The sequence below is a fragment of the Glandiceps talaboti genome, chromosome 5 (genome assembly GCF_964340395.1).
Source record: "Glandiceps talaboti chromosome 5, keGlaTala1.1, whole genome shotgun sequence".
In the NCBI taxonomy this organism is placed as follows: domain Eukaryota; kingdom Metazoa; phylum Hemichordata; class Enteropneusta; family Spengelidae; genus Glandiceps; species Glandiceps talaboti.
In genome coordinates, this window is record NC_135553.1 from 2,782,651 (window position 1) to 2,804,716 (window position 22,066).

The following is a 22,066-nucleotide window of genomic DNA, read 5'->3' on the forward strand; positions in this document are numbered from 1 at the left end:
AAACAAGCCACAACCTATTATATTGACATAGACTTAAATCTGAGAGTTCGGTTTTCAAATTCAAATTTAAGATAACATTTTCTTCTGAACAAAAAGTCAAGTTATTACAAGGAATAAAGTGACAATATATTAATTAATATCTTCATATAAAATTCATTACCACAGCGTGGATTCCAGTTTCAAATTTGAGATAAGGTTGTCTTCAATTTATAAAGGTGCATACTTGGATAAAGGAAATGTTACTTTTACTTGGATAAAGTGATAACATATTTTATCTTCTTCTAGTGTTGCTAAATATGAGAATCAAGTTTCTATGTTTACAAGAAGATAACATTTTTCACAGTTAAACTGAAAAGTATTATCTCAAATCTGAAACTGTAAACCAAATTCTCAGATCTAAATTCCAGTGATAAGATAACAGATTGTCACTTTATCCAAGTATCCCACGCCAGAGGTATTCTTTTTGTTGAAATAGTTTAAAAAATAAAATACTTCTGGTGTGAACTTGGATAAAGTGACAACCTGTTATCTTATCACAAAATTAAGACTGACAGCTGGGTTTTAGGTGTCAAATTTGAGATAATAGTTTTCTCAATTTCAAAACTTCTTGGATACAATAACCATGACTAAGCTTGTACATGGATAAAGTGACAACCTGTTATAGATATAAATCTGAGAATTTGGTTTACAGTGTCAGATTTGAGATAATAGTTTTCTCAATTTCGTCAACTACTTGTAAGCTTGTTCATGGATGATATGTCAATCATATCTCAACACACTGAGAGTCTGGTTTACAGTTTCAAATTTGAGATAACATTTTTGGCAATTTCACAACACTATTTTGATAAAATTGCCCAGCTCAGTGGATAATATGACAAAATGTGTTATCTTCACAGAGTTAACTGTGAGAGTGCAGTTTCCTGTTTCAAGTCGAAGATAACATATCATTCTCAGGGGTTTTTTTTAACGTTTGCATTGTACTTTTAATTTTTGCAATGATTTTACACGAGATCTATGGGAGATGTCTTACTGTATTAATGTACTCGGAAACATGAAAATAATGTTCTCCGTGAATTTGTGTTTGTTTTGATTTTGAGGAAATATCTGTGACATCTTTTTGTAACATTGACACAATTTCAGTTATTAACGCAACTTGATTTGAAGTTTACAATTTGAACCTACAAAATACTGAAGTTTCAGTAAGTAAAAATAATAATTACATACCAGTAAAATCATTTTACCTCATATTGCCTTGTTAATATTTGATCTGTTACGATTCCATTTGTGGTCTTGAGTTCACCATTGCTTGAGGTGATCTTTAACTTCTGTTACAACAATCACAATGAAATATATTATATGAATTTACATATTGTAGAATGCCAACTAAGTTTGCTAGTGGAATTTTATTTTTATTTAATTTTCTCTTCTTCAATCAATATATTATTATAGTTATCCTCTTTTTTTGCTATGATTTTATGTTTTTCCCTTTCTGTTTTCTTTTCCCTTTTTCTGGCTTTTTTTTCAAAATATGTAAATAGAATAGACTTCCGACTTGGAAAAATTATCATATATATCATAATTATATTTATATATAGTTGGTTCCAACGAATTGGAACACATAAAAAGAAAGATGATAATTATTATTGTGCTGAATGTAAGTATTACTAAAGTTTGTCATATATTTCAATACTACTAAAATATATATTTCAATACTACTAAAACAAACAAACATCAAAATGGGGTACATTGAAATGAAACAAAAAAGAGACATGTCATTTCATGAGCCATATGTTTCTACCCTTACAGAGACAGTTGTGGAACATACTCTATCAATGCTGGAAAAGGGCTATCCAAGACAGCAGAAAAACAGTCATTCGTCATTGAACACAGGGAGACAGAATCCATCTAGCTCCACCTCCAACCAATTTTCCCCATCCTGGTGCTAGCTAGCTGCAGACTTCACACTTGGTATACCACCAACAATGATATACCTATCACCAGAGTTATATCATGTCTGGGAGTGCAAACAATGTCTGTAGTCAGACTGTCGGCAGGCAATGACAGTAACATATCACTCATGCATGAACCATGTTATCGTAATGGGTATAAACTGAAAGCAATATATTTCAACAATGTATCTTTGCCACATATGATAAAACACACATGGTTTAGAGTTCTATTGGTGTAGATAAAACCCCAGGCAATGTGTTGGCTGTCTTAGATAAAACTCAAAGAATATCTGTGGGAATTATTAGTATCATGAGACATAGCTTCTTTGAGTCAGTGCATAGTTTTTAGTACATATGTGTGATTCATCCCTCAAGAACTTTCACTTTCCAGCGCATACAATATTATTTAACTAGTCCATAGTACAAGTATACCAAACCAAAACATCAGTTTGCTATCCTTGACTTTCACATATAGCTCTATTAATTCTGTTCGATATATAGTTTGGTTATTGAAACTACCGTAGTTTCAATAATTAGTTATTCAGTTTGCATGGTGGGACTAGCTGGTACTCAGAGTAACTGTTGTACAGCACACATTAATAACAGTGTTGGGTCAACACTGAAACAATACAATGTGCCTACTTGGAAACTTTTGTTCCTGTACGTTTGACACACAAATTTTAATTCAAACTCTTCCCTTCGCATACAAATTGGTAGACTTGCATTCCTTTACTTTACTTTATACACACACACTGTGACACACACTATGCTCATTTGTGTAACTATTGGTGTGTATACACCGTGACTGTAGACGGTTGTTGGTCCAAAACGTTTCACATCATCAAATATTGTATACCCTACTTTGGTAAATATAGCTTCATTTGATAGTTTTTGTCTTGTGTGAAAAAATCAGAATAATTTTGAATTCTTTATGATCAATTCGAATAATTATCCTCAAGATTTAATAATTAATAAATTATTAAGGCACTTCAGATTTTATGTTTTTCAATTGTAACAGTCCAATGTTCAAATGAAATACTATTGTGTCTACTTTTTTTATGATAAAGATGCTAACACATATCACTGAAAAGCTTTCCAACAATCAAAATGTTCATGACATTCCCAAGTTATTTAACCAAGACTAACAAGTAGGTATTGTCAAGGCTTTGACTGTCAGAGGAATCTACAAAACAATGTACAACACAAAGAGAGATGAAGTCAATAGTAACAACCACAAGTTTGTTGACAGAATTCAAACTGACAGAATTATGCTGTAAGCATGTGATTTCTACTATTCTATGAAAACATAGATGAAATAATAAATTTCTAATTACTTTTATCTGCATCAGCAACTTTCAGGCTCATTTGTAGACCACCACAACATTCAGAAAGATCTTGTAAAAGCTCTTTACACATAGTTAGACTGGTACGTCGGAACTGCATCCACTCATCGTCTTTGCTGGCCATCATTGCTCTGGCAACCCAGTTTTTCTTCTCCATGGTTTCTTTTGTCGTAAATTGTCACACGATTGTGATAAATGTCCTTATGCTTTCAGGGCACTAACAGATTGTATGGAAGTTGAGACACCACTTTTTATGATGCAGAATTCCCTGATGACTATATCACGTGTATCTCCACAGGGTATAATACAATGGGGCTACGTTGAACACACTCCATGTACGAACAACTGTACCATGTGACAACAACACCTAATTATGGGAGTTTTGTTGATTAAATCACTCTTAACATATGCTGATCAGATATCTATGACTAATATGTGTCAAATTCTCCCCTCTCATTGATTCTCCATTGTTATTACACACAGTCACACTGTTGGCATTCCAACAAGGTAAAGCTGGTGACGCTGGAATAAACTATAAACCCAATGTCAAGAAACGTACCTGAGCTGTCAAAATGTACGATGTGAAACAGCTGGCCACTGACTAGATTACCTCTAAAAGAAACTTCAGAACAGTCAGGTTGAATTGGACCAAAGTCTGGTGTGTGTGGTCTGAGTGAGTTAGAGAGTACATATCAGAGTGACGTGTTTTGCCCCATTCTGTCTAAGTATACAATAGAGGTAGATAGACAGCTCTCTTACTTGAAGATTGAACAAACACTGCAGACAGTTACAATTAGGCTAAGGTAGATCAATAAAAGGCACATAACAATAACAATAAAGAGGACTTTATTGAGGGGGATTTAGGCAAATTACGCAACCTCAAGCATTTCCCATGGTTAGTATCATTAGAGAGAGGACACTCACAATTTAATAGTGATTTCTGATACCCATTCTTGAATCATTAAACAATAGGAATCAACAACATGAAAACAACGAAAAACTAATGCTCAGGTAATTCATCAATTAAGTCCAAAACGGTTGTGGTTTACCAGATGCTTACAACACATTCAAGTTGAAAGACCGACAGGTACATGCACAGTACGAATGTCATTCACCCTTACTTCTTGTCTATTTTATAAACCGGAAAGAATAACAAAAAAACAAGTTATGCAACCTCAAGCATTTCCCATGGTAGGTATCATTAGAGAGAGGATTGACACTTACAATTTAATACAATATTAATAGTGATTCCTGATACCCATATTTGTATCATCAAACAATGGGGAATAGACAATATGAAAACAACAAAGCTATTCAGGTAATACATCAAGTCCAAAACGGTTGTGGTAATTACCAGATGCTTACAACACATTCAAGTTGAAAGACCGATAGGTACATGCACAGTACAAATGTCATTCACCCTTACTTTTTGTCTATTTTATAAACCAGAAGAATGACAAAAAACAAGTCAATAACGGTTAAAATAATAAAAAACCAGATTTACAACTGCATACAGGTAAAAAAGAACTCAACATCCTGTTTTGTTTGTAAACTTCAACACTGCTTCACAATGGACAACAGTTTTTTATCAAAGACACCTCACATGTTATCCACAGGTGCATGAACACAGGGAAGTTATAAAAACATTGTACGTCACGTCAAAATCTCCTTTACAATACAGTCTTTCCTATTGCATTATCAGTGTTATTAGACATTCGCTCTTTACCTTCTGTCACGTCCTTAAAAGCATTTTTATTGCTGTAGAGCGTACACTGTGACCGCTACATTCATTACTCTTTGTCTGATTCTTTGTTCAGAACTATATTTCTCATACAATAAATATTTGATGCACATTATTATTTCATGTTTGGTTTTCTGGATTTCATGCATGTGATTAATTTATGTCTTATATTTTGTATTTTACAAACAGTAAGGGGGTCTTCAAATGAAAATTCATCTCTGTAGGTAAACCGATATCAAAATTAAACTTTAATTCACAAACTTGAAAATTGTTCCTGAATTTTTGACTGCACACTTCAGTCTATTGCAATACAACAGTAAGGGGAGTTGAAATCAGACTTTATATTTTACACACCATCTAAAATGACACTTGAAATTTTTTGTCTAATTGTTATAATACCAATGGAAAACTCAAAATCAAGCACCATATTTTGAATATCTTTCTAAGTTTTGTGAGATTGATGTTCAGGTCTCTGGGTTTATAGTTACTAAATGAAAATTTCTACTCATAGATTTAAAAATTTCTTGGAAACAAATCCCAAATTGTTGATGACATCTAATCAGTATCGTCAGAGATTGTACTGGTTTTTAAGTTTTACTCAAAGGATGTTGAAATGCTACAGAAACTTTTGAAAAGCAAATAAGTATGATTCAAACTGCTAAATTTCCCTAGGTAATGTTTACCTGGATTATAAGTAATGACTACTTCATAGTTCAAATATTATTAATAATATTCAAGTGATGGTAAACTCTTTGAACATAAATTTGCATAGCCAATTTTCTTGTTAAATGTAAGTACTTGTCTTGGTATAAAACATATAAAACAAACTACATATTGATGGCCTTGAATTGGGAGATTAAAACTCAAGATTTCATTTTTATTTTCTTGAATGAAATATGGGATTGTTACTGGCACCATGCAATGAGTGTAATTATGTAGCAATGATGATTGCTGAGGTTGACGACCTTTTGTACCTTGTTTATACTTAGTGGGTTGAACCACATCCATTAGTTCACAATGTAGTCAAAGTATGATGAATACTAAGGATGGATGTTATGAATGACTGAATTCCTAATAGTTGTAGTAATTATGGCACAGGTTATTACTTATAGTGCCATGTCGACTTAGATTTAGACAATATGCTAACATCAAAATATTCAAACATTGAGAGGGGATGCATCAGTGGATTGATGGGGTGGAGTCACCCTGTTTTTGAAATTGGAAGTTGGAGGGGGTCATTACGTTTTGGGTTTTACAGAGGGGGTCAGAGATTTTGTCAGCCCAATGGAAAACAAAAACAAAAACAAGAACACTTTGTGATTGGCCATTCTGTAACTAGAAAAATGTAAATTTATGCCAACATTAATACATAATATGTCAGAATATACTCTCCCACTTTGTTATAATAGGCTATGTGTGCATTTTATATCAATAATTCCCAAGGCCAGAAGCTCATACTTGTGGGCTATATAAAATTAAAGGTAACTCTCCTTCTACCAAATATACATTTTTTGCCAATCCAAACCACAGCTCGATACAAATTTAGCAATTCAAGGCAGACTTTCTCCTTCATCCTACCTCCAATAATCTAACACCAATGACAATATTCTTGATGCACTGTAACATCATTCTACATATTGTTTCATTTTGTTTGCCAAAATATAGTTCTATAGATTTCCTGGTTGTGTGTTAGTGATTTAATTATATGTGTATTGTTTCAGTGCACAGAATTTTAATACTAGTCCTGCTTGCATACAGAGTCATATGGGGGACTCGATTCTGACAATTGTCCCTCCTTTCTCCCGTGCACTATCTACAAGCAGGACTAAGAATTTACATGACAGTAATTCTTCCTATGAAAGAAACATAACACTAAAACAGTACAAATCTGAACTAGTTGCAATGCTCTTAGAACTGACCATTATCAGTACCAATTCAAGGTCAAAAGTCACTTGGAAGAAAAAAAGACACTCTAGTCACCAATATCACAGAGTTAATCTTACACACATATACTGAGAGAGTAAAGAAAGTTTGTATGGTTCTAATCACTGACAAGGTACATGCTGGGATCTACTTTTATCTACAATAACAATGCATGTAAAGAACTTTTTACAAGGCTTCTCTAAAGGCAAATAAACAAACAGGTGTGAATTTGTCTTTATTTGAAAACAAAGTTTATCATTAGAGAGTGTACATAAACAGTTGTATGGTTTCACACAGTAAGCTGCAGCGTTTCACACAGTAAACTGAACAAGAAAGTTGAAATTTAAAGAGAGGAAAGTTGTAAAAAACATCAATTTGCAGCTTGCTTCCATTATCATCATTCAGTACAAGTTTTGTTCCATGGTAAATGTATGATTCAATGTTAATGCGGTCATGGCTTGGTCATGCTTGACATGAAGGAAAGGAAATTAGTTTGAAAGTAATATGCCATAACATTCCACCTGTCCATATGGGGACAAGCATTTCTGAAAACCAATTGTCCAAGACAAACAGTGTCTCTCCGGGACAGTCAAACAGGTATAGGTGTCCTAGTATTAAGTAATAATCTTTATTTATACAGGATAGTTCTTTAAGTATATAAATACTTGTCTCACAAGAAGTCCAGTGAGGGCCATCCCTCATGGATTCAGTGTGAGTCCTGAAGTATATTGTGTGTTCCTATCATACATTCAGGCTTGTTTGCTGGATCTAAATTGTACCATTTGATGTATTTGGAGATTGAATGACAAAGTATATGTAACAGAAAGAGAGAGTTCAAAAGACAGCTAGTACAATATAGTTACTTTGGAATGGCAAATTGGGAACGAATGCAATGTTTCGATCTGTCTACTATGGACCTTGTTCATTGCGTTATCAAGGTCTGTATAGACAGATAGAAACATCACATTCGTTTCCAATTTACTCTTCCAAAGTAACTATATTGTACTGTCCTATTGATTCTTGGAACCATGAACAATATATTCTCCAATATAGTACTTTTGCATACTGATGCCACTTTCTAAGGAACCCCAGTTTAAATGACTGCAGAAATCCAACAGGTGGTTGAATACCAATACAGGTTAGTACAGACTGCCACTAATGGATCATGGAAATTAAGACTGCAGATTCTAAGATTTCTTTGTAATTTTTTGGTATCATTACATCATCAAAACCTGTCAAATTTCAACTCAATTATTATGTAACTGTTAAACCTTGTAGCCAAGTCAGTCTCAGACTTAGTACTTCTTCAATGATTGAAATCAAAACTTGTCAAATTTCAACTCAATTAAGGTAACAAACCCTGTGGCTAAGTCACCCTTAGACTTCTGATTCAAAGATTTATTTTTTTTGTTTTTGTTTCAAGTATTTTGATAATCCTCACATTTTGTTCTCTGACAACTTAATAAAACTTGTCAAACTTCAATTCAAGTAAGGTAACAAACCCTGTGGCCAAGTCAGCCTGAGACATCTGATTCAAAGATTTATTTGTTGTTTGGTATTGTTATATCATTGAATCCGTAAAACAACATTCTTGAGCCTCAGGGACTGATTATCTACTATTTATATTCAGGTAACTCAAATGCAGCAATTAGATGAGGTATACTGATCCAAAATAAAGGCTTTCCTACTTTAAATTTTCAGAAAGTCAGACGTGGTTTCTTTTCAAACGTTTGAAAACTATTGAGTGTGCCACTTCTAATTGTTGTTTTTCTTTTTACTCATTTGTTGTTTTCTTCAAGTGAAGTCCTATTGTTATCATTGACTTCTATCACCAAGTCAACATTTTACTTCTGAGCCACAATCTATGGATTAAAAGAAACTTCAATTTAAACTTTTTCCAGTAAAATTTCTCTTGCAACAGACAAACTCAGTCTGATGACATTACATAGACTGTGGTGGTTGGGAAAACTGTCAAGATTTCATTAGGCTCAAACATTTTGATCTGTCAGTGTGTATGGAAACACTCAGTACATGGTATTAAAACTTAAAAGTTTAAATAACAGAATGGTTTGGCTCAAATCTTTTTGTTATTTCTTTTACAGGAAAGAAAGCATAACAAAAATAGAAAGAGCTGCTGGGCACATAAATGTAAGATATGTTTATAGAGGAGTTGACAAGAATGGTAGAGAGTTATACAGGTAACTGTATATACAACACAAACAATAGTCAAATGGAGGTCTTGAGGCTAAAAACTCAGACCTAAATAGAATAATGGGATGACCAGGTTTCCAGCCATGGGGCACATTCCCTAAAGTGACAGATGCATGTACATGTAAATACAATTGGATGATAGTATTACGTATGCAACGTTTTTTTACACAGTTTGTTGTGAAGTTATCAACCCATGAAAGATAGAAAGATATATTGTTCATTACGATTTCAATTACACCACAGGTGCCTGTTAGAAGAATAGAAGGAGTAATCATTGGCTTCAATGGTTGGCCCCTGGAGTCAGTGGTAATAATCCTCCCAGCAGGTGACATCTCTGTTAATCTGTGCAATGGTTACTCTGTCAAATACTTCATAGATCTCTTTCTATGTCAGCATGTGTTTACAATACTAACACTATATTGAGACAGTATTGTGTACATTTGCAACATTGCTCCACATATAACCAAACACACACAAATCAAACAATACTGACAGAAGTGCCAATTGGACTCAGTCTGTTCAAATGAATTCCCCTCATGACCTCGTAGTTCATCATACTTAATTCTTACTAGAAATACTGAAATACCCATCAACACTGCACCAAAGATAGTACTTTTAAGCTAGCTGAGTTTTCTTTATTGTAACACATATACAATGCAATAATAGTATTACATGCAAGCAAGATGCTGTTTTTTTTTATCTAAGTGGATGTCTTAAGACATTCAAACACTTCGATCTTGTGGCATTCGTTGGGGTGGCCTGATAAGTACAATGTGCCTTGTACATAGACTGTGTGCATGAGGGTTATGAAAAGCTGATACATGCTAAAATGTGTGGATAGACTACATGTGACCATAGACCCTCCACCATGGTGGAGGGTCTATGATGTGACAGAGGAACTATCATGATGTGTGTAACTTGTAAGCAAGCTTTTGGGTCCAGGCATAGACCCTCCACCCACAGGATACGCAACTGTGGCATGGGTGGAGGGTCTATGGTCCTGGCAAGCACTTAACAAACCGGAAACAAAAGTTTAAATGGACCAAAAAGAACAGATTTAATTTAATTGATAGTGACTTTTTTACCTCAGGTTATCTCTTCCAGTTGTATTTAAGGCTAGTTCTGCCATAGGGCTTGTCTATTTCATTCATTCCATCAAACCCAGTGTGTGTGCTTTGTGCAAGGTGCACTGTTGAAGCTATGTAAATACTCGGACAACAAAGTCTTGTGTCAAGTGCCCCAACAGTGCATCTTGAAAATGCTATTATCTGTACACATACACTTTACTGTGGTGTACACACAGAAAAGATCTCAAGGTATTCCAGTTACTTTAAAGCTATAATCTACTACAACAATATTGGTTTCAGTTTGTCATTTCTTTCCAAATTTTAGTAGGGATTCTCCTTGTTTTTGGTTGTCTACACTAACTCCATAGCAAACATACTTATTGCCATCAATTATCTGAGATTGTTGTACAACTAATTGTCGTCCCAATTCACAACTTTTTTGACCCCCTTTTTCACTGTTTATTTTGTGTTACAATGTGTTTTTGTTTTGGAGACTCAAAGTGGGTCATGTGACAGTGAAAAGAGACGTACACAACAATTAGAAAAACATTTAATGTTCTTTCAATAAGTTTGCTTATGTGAGTTTTGTCATAAGTCAGGATCAGAATCTCAGAATTTACAGATTCCCCAGTAAATTCACATCAAAAACTTTTGAAAGTTTAATCAAAGGTTTTTGGACATTGGAGAGCCAATGTCTAAGCTTAAACTAAAGGTTTTTCATGGGTCCAAATGTCAGCCTTATCAGATCTCCCATAGCCCTTAGAATTTAGAATGTCTTGGTGTTACTATCTCAAGAAGCTTGCTGTGTACAGAGTTTCTTGAGATAGTAACATCAAGACAAGTCTGGGGAAGAGCTCTCGTATTATTGAAATGTATGGATGCATGCATGTATAAAATAGTATATTTTATTGGATGAAAGAAATAAAAAGCAAAAGCTCATCTTTTTTTCGTTTAGTGTAGAAGAACTTTCTGAACGTGAATTTTAACCTTTGACCAACTTAGTATATCTTTGATTATTTCAATACATTCTCCTCTTGCAAAAAAAGGAGAAATAAAGGATGCTGGTTACACTTGAAAAGACAACTACTAAAAGGTTACCATTTAGTGACGTCACATGTTTACAGGTAGACACCACTTTGATCAAGTTGAAGATTGGGTACAAATGTTATTCATCAGTCTGTCCTACAAGGAAAGGATGATCTTTTAATTGTCGAAACTAAGACTATAGACACTTTGTAACAGTTTGGTATTTCCTGTGTTTGCTGACTTTAGGCTCTCATCTATGCATTGTCGGCTAATAGGACTTAAAGTTCCTGTATTTGCTAACTTAAGGCTCTTTTTGCACTAAACAGGCATTTGACATAACGATTGACGTCAAAGTTGAAATTGTTTGTATAGTTTGAAAAAACAAGTCAACAAAGCAGTTTGTTTACAAGGATAGACTGACTGCAATGCCATGTTTCAATATTTGGAAACTGATAACATTCTTTCTATTTAGTATTCTCAAAGTAAGTCTTGTTTGTGCCACATGCATGTTTTTCTTTAGTGTGATGTGAAATTCTTCTTGGGACAACATCCATTTCAAGGCACAACTTTCAAATGAACATGGACAATAATTATTTGAAATTGTGCAATTCTTGCTCAAGTTGAGAGTTTTATGTGCTAAATGAGGCCCAGCTACTTCCTACTATGGGAAAGTTTTGCACAAAGTACAAAGATTGTGTTAGCTATGTTCAGTGTGTCACATATATGAATTCACATGTACTCACAGTCTAGGGATAGTTTGTGGATGGCCTCAGGAGAATTTACGCACACAAATATTTATGTCCTAAGTCTAGAATGGTTTTAAGATAGACAGGTTTATAATTAAATAGATGCTAGGATATCAAAATGTACAAGGATTGTGTTAGCTATGTTCAGTATGGTACTGTGGTGTCACATATATGAATTCACATGCAGTCACAATTTAGCGATACTTTGTGGATGGCCTCAGGAGAATTTATGCATCCAAATATTAACGTCCTAGTCTAGAATGGTTTTAAGATAGACAGGTTTATAATTAAATAGATGCTAGGATATCAAAATGTACAAGGATTGTGTTAGCTATGTTCAGTATGGTACTGTGGTGTCACATATACGAATTCACATGCAGTCACAGTCTAGGGATAGTTTGTGGATGGCCTCAGGAGAATTTATGCATCCAATTTAAAAGGTCTACATCCTAAGTCTAGAATGGTTTTAAGATAGACAGGTTTATAATTAAATAGATGCTAGGATATCAAAATGTACAAGGATTGTGTTAGCTATGTTCAGTGTGGTAATGTGGTGTCACATATACGAATTCACATGCAGTCACAGTCTAGGGATAGTTTGTGGATGGCCTCAGGAGAATTTATGCATCCAATTTAGAAGGTCTACATCCTAAGTCTAGAATGGTTTTAAGATAGACAGGTTTATAATTAAATAGATGCTAGGATATCAAAATGTACAAGGATTATGCTGTTCAGTATTGTACAGGACCTTTGGTGTCACATGCAATCAAAGTTACCGAGAGTTTGTGGAAGGTTTCTGGTTTATGTCCTAAGTCAGGAATGGTTTGACGACTGGTATATTTTATAATTACACAGGTGGATATCAAAATATCCTGACTCCCGTCTCAGCGAAATGTTATGGAGATTTTGATGTTATGAAAGGGTTTCTGATTACAATTTGTTGATGTTAATGTACAACAGTTTGGTTATATAGTGAAGACTTATAAAAATCTCTTTTTATTTAGAGATCCTGTAAGAAATTTACATCAGTTCAGTACCTAGCATTAATAAGACCAAAATTAACAATTTCAGAGGTTCAGCAGATAATATTAAAAACAAAGTATAAATTCAAATTATTTTCTTTTAATGATAATATTGATTATAATCATTCTTTGGTCAGTCATAACAACTTGAACTACTATTACTTTCTCAAAGTGGCCACTTGGTGGCACTATATACATCTCTGATGATGTTGAAAGAAGGCTATAAGACCTGTAGAGAATGATCTAACACGGACATAGTACTAGTTTCAGAACACAAACAAAATTGTTTTCCTATTTTCTCCTTTCATCAAAGAGTATCTGTTTATGTTCTGTGTCCAGACAGGTATTTCTAAACAATGAAAGCTAAATTTTGTTAGAAAAAGAACACTTTTAAGTGGTAAAGATATTTTAAGTGGAGATCAGCGCATGACTGAATGAAATGATTGTCAATAGATGAAGCTAGAAGGCATAAATGTGTAGTCTGGTAAGGAAGTCATGAATGTATCTATGTACCATATGATATCCACAGTTGACCTATTTACAGTAGGTGTCAAATTTTAGACAAGTTTTGCAACCTCAAATGGTACTTTGCATAAATTATAGGGTTTTTGATGACTGGACTTGACCCTGGTGACAATTTCTATTTTCCCAACAATGTTAGAGCAACTAATTCATTGCTGTGTAAACGACATGAATTTATATTGCCATATTATCTGTAACTATAAAGTTGGTAAATAAATGTACAAACATGATACGACAGTTGTACATCATTCTGTTTCTCATGACCTGATCCCATATTTCTGCAATATGGTGAAATAATAAAACAAAATTGACACCCTCTATACAGGATTGGGAAATAATCACATCACTGATTGTACCCTTACGGAAAGTTCCTAAAGCATTCCTAAAAGATTATTCCTATAAGATCTTATAGAATTTTGGCCCCTTTCTTAAAGGAATACTTTACAATTCCTATAGGAATTAGGATAGTCTTAAAGGAATCTTTTAGGACAGTCCTATAGCAATCATATAGGAATACTATAGACCATTTCCGTAAGGGCCAATGGCAATCCAACATGTGCTGAAATTTTGGAAACTGAAAACAAATGATTCCAAGTTTCCTGCTGACTTTAATTGTCATTTCTAAATCATTCATAATGTTACGGTATAATTATGAAATGAAAGTTTTATCAACATGTATTCATGCACTTACTTTTTTTACTTTTTTGTTTATCTTTAATAACCCTACCCAAGGTGTTCCAATGAGACACATAGAATTAAGTGCAAACACTTTTATGATATCGTCTTGGTTATTTTTTGATATTCTTATCAAGTACAATATTATACCTCATCCTAAAATAAAGTACCGTACATTTACAACACAATATTGGTTGTTCATGGCAGTCTATTGCATCTCCATATAAATTCTAACTGTACAACACTATATTGCTATCAAAACGTATGTGTTTAAGTTTAACATACACGAACATCTGTTTTCCAAAAAAAGGTATGTCCTTGGACAACAGCAATGTTGATTTGATTGTAAGTTGTTTATCTTTTGTCACACAGTAATACACTGTTGCTCCGGTAATTTTTACTGAAATTAGTTTCCTTTCTGGCTTTACAATTGTGTAATGAAGCTTTCTGTGGTGGAATTCTATGACTAAGACTGCTTGACTAGCTTCAATTTTCTCACATCAATGATCTCCTGTAGTGTCAAGGTTCTGTGTGGGTTGCAGACAGCCCTATTAAGTACTTAACTTTAAATTGAAACATTCCTTAACCACAAGGGAGAACAGTATTATATATACTTCTATTCTCTTAAAGGCCAATGTATCAATCCCAGGTCACTGCATTAGTGTTACGCTATCAGTGGAGACATGAGGATTACATGGAATCATTCTTTTGTTCTGAATCAACTTTTCCTAAGTTCTGCCAAACAACTGTTTTTCATACCTAGATTTTAATCTAAAGTGAAACTTTTGGAATTTGTTGTCTATGAATCACTTCTAAATATAACTACTTCAATTTACTAAGGTTAACCACCATACAACAAGCTTTCATCTCAGTTATTCTGTTTCACCTTCATATCACTGACATTCATATTATAATAATGTTTATTAACCAATGAGTACTTTGGCCACTGGCCCACTGTACAGTCTCGAAAAAAGAGAAATCAAGCTTAAGATAACATCTAATTATAATGTGGTTACCAAATGAATACTTTTTTTGTATTAGTTCTGAACTCAAAGCATAAATAATTTACTATTCAGTTCATACCAATTGAGTTCGGCCTTTTGATTACTCAGCTGCAAATAATACACGAAATCATTTTCTAATGCTGAAGACAATAAATGTCACGCATTAGAACACATGCCCAGGTGAGCGGATTCCAAGTCTGTAACTTGGATATTTGGAAACCCTGCCTTGGTGATACACAATGATAGAAATGATTAAATACCAGCAATATTGCCAAATCTACAATACTGAGAGTCAAGAAAACAAAATAAAAAACAAACACCAGCTGTGACAGTTGATCATTTGTGACATCTCTTTGAAATGACTCCTGAAGACCCACCACATAGATAGATATGTTAATGGTCTCATTACATTTCAAGGGACACAGTCTGTATAAGTATGATTCTTGGTGGGTTACTCATTCTGTTTTATCATTTGAAATATCTCATTCCCACTAACACATAGAAACGTGTACAACTTTAATCAGGAAATCAAATATGATACAGAAATTACCAAAAATAAAGCTAAAGGTACCATAAAATTCAAAATATGCTAGTCTTAGCTACCAAGCCTGTTTGTGCATATTAATGTATCAGTCATGGTGGTCGAATGGTTAGAGTGACCAGCTCAGAATCTGCAGGTTACAGGTTCCAGCCCTGCCGCTGCTGTTTTTATTTCTGAATGGCTAAAGTACTTAGGAAAAGATCTGAACCACAATTTTGCCCCAGTCAACCCAACTGTATGACTGAGGACCTGCTAGCCTACAGGTTGCAATGTGAATGCTTTAATCATATGTGCTTATAGAGGCTGCAATGGATTGTATGATCCCCAGGGAGTTGAGGATAAAAGTATAAGGGATCATTGTGCCGCTATAGGTCTGTGCCATGGGTAATAATTGTTAGTACCTTGAAGCTCTCAGGAAAACAGACGCATTACAAATACACATTATTATTATTATTATCAACAACCTATACCATGCTTTATGCAACTCAGATTTACTGGAAAGATTAATGCATGTATACATGTCTTATGTACTTTGCACACGCTGACTTTATCTGAAAATATCCCAATGTCTTCAGTTCAAGTACTGACAATAAAATACATTTTTTAATGCATTTATATACATTTTCAGTGGCAGTTTTTGTAACTTATTAATCTGCATTTACTATTATGTTCAACTTCACAGGAAACTGAAAGTCTACATTTGTAAATACAGAACTGTATTTCTGTAACAATAGACTTTCAGTTTTATATATATAATTATACCATTGCCAAAAAGTTTCCTGTGCAGTTGACTGAAAAAACACATCAATATGAAGGCAAAGCGTCATCACATTTATATACATATTGTCCATGTCAAAAGTTGTGCCTTAAGGTGGAGTGTGTCCTAGTCTATTTCTAACTAAAAGTGTCATCACAGAGAAGACAGAAAGTGTAAGCAATCAATTATCTCACGTTCCAACAAGTTTGAACATAAAACAAGACATCAATCATTTAAGAACTGATATCAAAAACAAACATTTATTTTACAGTGACAAGTCTGAAAACATCAGTAGCCCATGTCAAGAATGGTAGCCTATATTGTCTTTCTTCTTTTCTATGTCTAGAGGTTGTAACAATGATGAGAATTCTTCACCTGGTAGACCTTATCAAAAATAGAACAGTGTATTGTCTACTTTGTTACCCTATACAGGGTTTTTATAAAGACGTGGGTTTTTTTTTAAAAGACTGACAGATAATTTGTCACTGTTTTCACAGAATCTTGGTCAATTCTTCAGATAAACAATGATTTTGATAATGTTTAGATTTTTAAAAGAAGTCAAGGCAAGAGATTGACAGACACTCTGTCACTTTTTTCACTTTGAATTGATAGACTCTGCTTTGACAAAGTATACAGTGGGTTTTGTACAATGGACATTGCTAACTGAATAATCTATCCGATTTCCTATTCTGCATGGGGAAAGTCACACCTCATGGAACAGAAATCACAAAAAACTAACTACAGCTTGAACAAAGGCCTGAGAAATGTGTAATCCTCTCCTTCACACCTGAATACAGTACGAGTGTGAGAATTATCGTTTATGAGAACAAAAAAGTCAACGTTATGAAAGAGAAGGGGAAGAAGAAATGATTGTAAGGTGATGATAAATTGAGATCATGGGTTCTAACTCAAAACACACTGGTACAAGAATAGCACAAAAGTAAAGAAATAATCATTGCAGACACTCTCACATACTATTTGTACAACACAGTAGTTATATCTGTGAAAGACCACACACAACCAACAGGTGGTTATTTACTTTGTACTACAGTACCGAAGACTTTTTCACTTCACATTTACCTTTCTTTTCTATATACCAGAAATGTTCTAAAATCTTTCAAAATTTAATTTTCTTATTGATTCAATATTCATAACTTTGACAGAAGTCAAAATTATACATTGTTGTTTTCAAATCTGTTTTCATTTCAGGGTTGCAAGTATCATACCAAGATACATTATTTTTAACCTATCAATCTAGGAAAGGAACTCTTAATGCCATCTCATTTCCTTGAGTAATTTCTTTTTTCAAAATACCATTCAAAAACATTTAACAAAAAGAATGAAAACATCATCATTATGATTGACTTGCAAGAACAGTTTTCTGACGTGTGATGTATAGTAGCGCCCTCTTACATCAGTTTTGGAGATTACCTTGTTTTTATTTTTATTGTTTTTCATTATTATGCTACATGCTAATTGTAGCAATATACTCTGATCTTTACTTTGACATTTACATCATTCATCATAAAAAAATATTATATCACCATTATCAGACAATGTATTTTTTTAACTCTACAAATAATCATGTTTTGGTATTTTCCTTTCTGTGATTTATTGAAGCACAAGTAGCTCTAATAGCTTGTTTCATTTTCATAACTTTTTTGTCCACACACACACACACACACACACACACACACACACACACACACACACACACACACACACACACACACACACACACACACACATACATACATACATACATACATACATACATACATTATACATATATTACCATCTGTATAGCACTCAGTCTTAATTACTACACAGAAGTGATACAAATAAAAAGCTTGATGTGTCTATGCATAATGGAGTCAAAACCAGTCCACACTCACATGACTTGAAAGAAATCAAAGCAATGCAGAACTGAAATCATACAGCTATAATGTCACCATTGTACTTTAGTTTCACATCTTATTCAAACAGTTTATATATCGGTTTGTATTTTCAGTGTAGAATAGCTGTTTGTTTGTTTGTTTGTTTGTTTGTTTGTTTTACAACATCAGTATGCGTGGCATATTACATGCATTCTCAATATTCTAACATCCATGTTGTAGAAAATATTAATCAAATCACAATAATCCATACAATACATGTAATATCACATGATATAAATTGGCTGTATACACCTACAAGAAAGAACAGAAAATGAAAGTCAAAGAGAAGTCACCTCTATTCAAATACCAAAAGACACGTATGTATTAATAGTACTTCCTTGTGGTGATGGTATTTCCAGCTAAGATATGATAAAAATACACAATGATGTCAGATCATTTCACATAAGGAAGTTGCCAGAAAATATACAGTTCCCGTTCAGTTAACTGTACAATTCATCTAAGTGGAATAGGCTTGTAAGATCTGAGATTGAGAAATTTCTTCTTCTCATACAGCTTGCATTAATTTATCGTTTCATTCTAAACCACTACCTTCATTGACAAGATGTGGATGACATACAGACTACTTCAGCTGGGAATCTTATTTCTCATTGTTGATATTCCTGTCGCCATCTCAGACACTAAATGTCAGGTGTATAACCACTCATATGTTGACTGCAGTGACAGAGGATTGTACAGTATCCCTGGAAATTTACCAGCATTTACAACATACCTTGACTTAACCGACAATGAGATCACATCTCTACCACCTGGGAGTTTAGCAAGTATGGGAAAACTACAACATCTAGATCTTTTTGGCAACAACATCGAAACTCTCGGCTCAAACTCTCTGCAGGGACTTCACCAACTCAAAGTACTGCAAATTGCAGTCAACATCATTTCGACTATTGAAGCACATGCTTTCAGGGATGTCTCTAGACTGGAAGTACTGGACATGTCATTCAGCAGTTTATCCAACATTACAGACCATGTGTTCACTCCTCTAAGAAACTTGAAAGAACTGAACATAGCTTTTACCGAAATTGAAATGTTGTCATCTTCATCATTGCAAGGACTTGTGAATTTGCAAGAATTATACCTTCATGGAAATCCAATAACTGAACTGGCAGATGATACATTTAAAGACCTGAAGAAACTTAGAATATTAGATTTGAGTTTTAATAACTTTGTCTGTTTTCCAGGTCAAGCACTCCAACCTTTGAGAAATATTGAAAGAATTTATGTTTCAAACAGGCATTTTGAATTTAACAGTGAATGTGGTGACATTGAGTTAGGAAATTTTCCTAGACTAGAGATAGTTTCTCTTAATAATAGTCAATTAAATGATCCAATTATACAGAGTATAACATTTGGGGATGTCCCACTGCAGGAACTGGGTTTATCAGACAATACTTTGAAATGTCCAATTAATGGTACATTTACTGCAGTTAGAGCTACAAAGCTGGACTTGACTAATAATCCAATCAAAGGTGAATGTCTGGAGAAGTTACTGTATGATCTTAAACATTCTGGTATCAAAACTCTGAGTTTGGGGGATAAAACAACAGAGTTACAGATCACAGGTACCACGTTCAAAGGTTTGCGAGTATCAAAGTTAGAAGACATATTTATTCAAAATATGCATATTGAAGAAACCAAGTTGAACTTGTCTGCTGGAGTTTTCCAATGGCTGCCATATTTGAAAACTTTGGAATTACTCAGAAATCATCAGTTTACATTTCTAAGGAGAATGTTCAATGGCTTACAAAATTTGAAAACTTTCAGACTACATGATAATGACTTTGGTGATATTTCACTAGGAGTTTTTAATGATTTGACATCTCTGACAACATTGCAAATACAGTGGAACACCTTTAAAAGTTCCTATACTATCGAAGAATTATTAGAAAATTTACAGAATCTTACCACTTTACAATATTTGTACCTGGATAATAACAACTTAAAAGGTGAAATTCCTTCTAATGCTTTTATTCACATGACATCTCTGTTAGAGTTGAATTTGTCTTACAACAAGATAACTTCAATTCACCCTGAAGCATTCTCTTTGTTGAGTAAACTGAAGATATTAGATATGTCCCACAATACTCTAGAAATCCTAGATTATGGTTTATTCTCTGAACTGATTTCATTAGAGTCACTTAATGTTAAAAACAGTGATGAGAACACAGAAGTTCGTGAAATGATATTGTTGTGGGATAAACTTAAGCATCTTCAAAGACTAACAATGACTGTCACTTATGTTTTAAGATTTCATTTAGAAATTCCATCACTGAAACATTTATTCTTAGGTTCAGGAGAGGTTGATTGGTGTAGTAGTTTTTTAACATTTTTGGAAAATATTTTAAGTTTGCAAACTCTAACTATTGAGAACAAATGTCTTGAAGTCATTCCAAGCAAATCATTCCCTTCTTTGGAATCATTAACACTCAAGAATGTCTATTTACAAAAATTTTTTGATTACAATTTTGAAAAACCAGCCAATATTTTTGAGTTCTTATATCTATTCCCAAATGTAAAATTCCTGTCTCTCACTGGTGTGCAAGACCTAACAAATAAATTCATGGAGGACCTGTTACCAAAAATGTCTCATTTAGAAGTATTGACCCTTGTGGACACAAAAATCAGTCAAATTAATACACGAGCTCTGAGTAATTTACATAATTTGACAACTTTTACATTTGAGAATAATCATTTAGACTGCTCAGAGTGTAAGATGAAGGATTTTGTAGAATGGATGAAAACTGACAGAAAGGTTAAAGTTCAACCATCCTATATCAAATGTACAGATCCGGTTAATATGAATGGAAAGTCTTTGTTAACTTTGACGTTTGGATTGGAATGTAATCTAGCATTTATGATTTCAGTACCCATTACTTGTATTTTTGCCTTGTCAGCAATTTGTATTGGACTTTGTGTTCATTTTCGTTGGTATATACGCTATGGTTGTTTCCTCATCAAACTAAAGCGTGGTGGTTATCAACTCCAAGTCAATGATGAGGAGCAGCCATTGAATATCAGATATGATGCATTTGTTTGTTACAATGAAAATGACAGAGATTGGATCATGCAGCAATTACTTCCTCATTTGGAAAATATTGATCCACCTAATTTCAAACTCTGTTTACATGAACGTGATTTTATGCCAGGTATTGATATTTTTGACAACATTCTTGAAAGTATAGAGACTAGTCACAAAACTATGTTGATACTGTCACCTGGCTTTGCAAAAAGTGAGTGGTGTTATTTTGAGATGAGAATGGCTCAAGATCATTTATTTCAACAGAAGAGAAATCTTCTCCTCCTTGTGTTGTTGCGTGAAATTCCCGATAATGACATGCCACGAGTTTTACGAAAGATGTTACTGACCCAGAAATATATCAAATGGACTGAAAATGCCGTTGGTCAGAGACTTTTCTGGGAGAAATTGAAAGTTGCGTTGCGATCTGACAATAAAGTTAATAGAGTTGCAAATATTTAAGCTCTAAGGAAAGTGCCTTTTCACATATTGTAACATGGATGGGACCAATTCAGTTACCATTAGAACTTTGTCATTATCAATGTTTAATATCGTCTACATCTGATTC

General features: G+C 33.8%; 1 protein-coding gene across 1 annotated transcript in view; it reads right to left on the bottom strand.

Annotated features, from left to right (window-relative positions):
- LOC144434854 (uncharacterized) overlaps positions 1-3,449 on the bottom strand; it is a 76,764-nt gene extending 73,315 nt beyond the window's left edge. The window contains exon 1 of the mRNA XM_078123367.1: positions 3,284-3,449. Within this exon, the coding sequence (XP_077979493.1) occupies positions 3,284-3,449 (166 nt within the window). The remainder of the gene's footprint in view (positions 1-3,283) is intronic.
- Between the last annotated feature and the right edge of the window lie 18,617 nt (positions 3,450-22,066).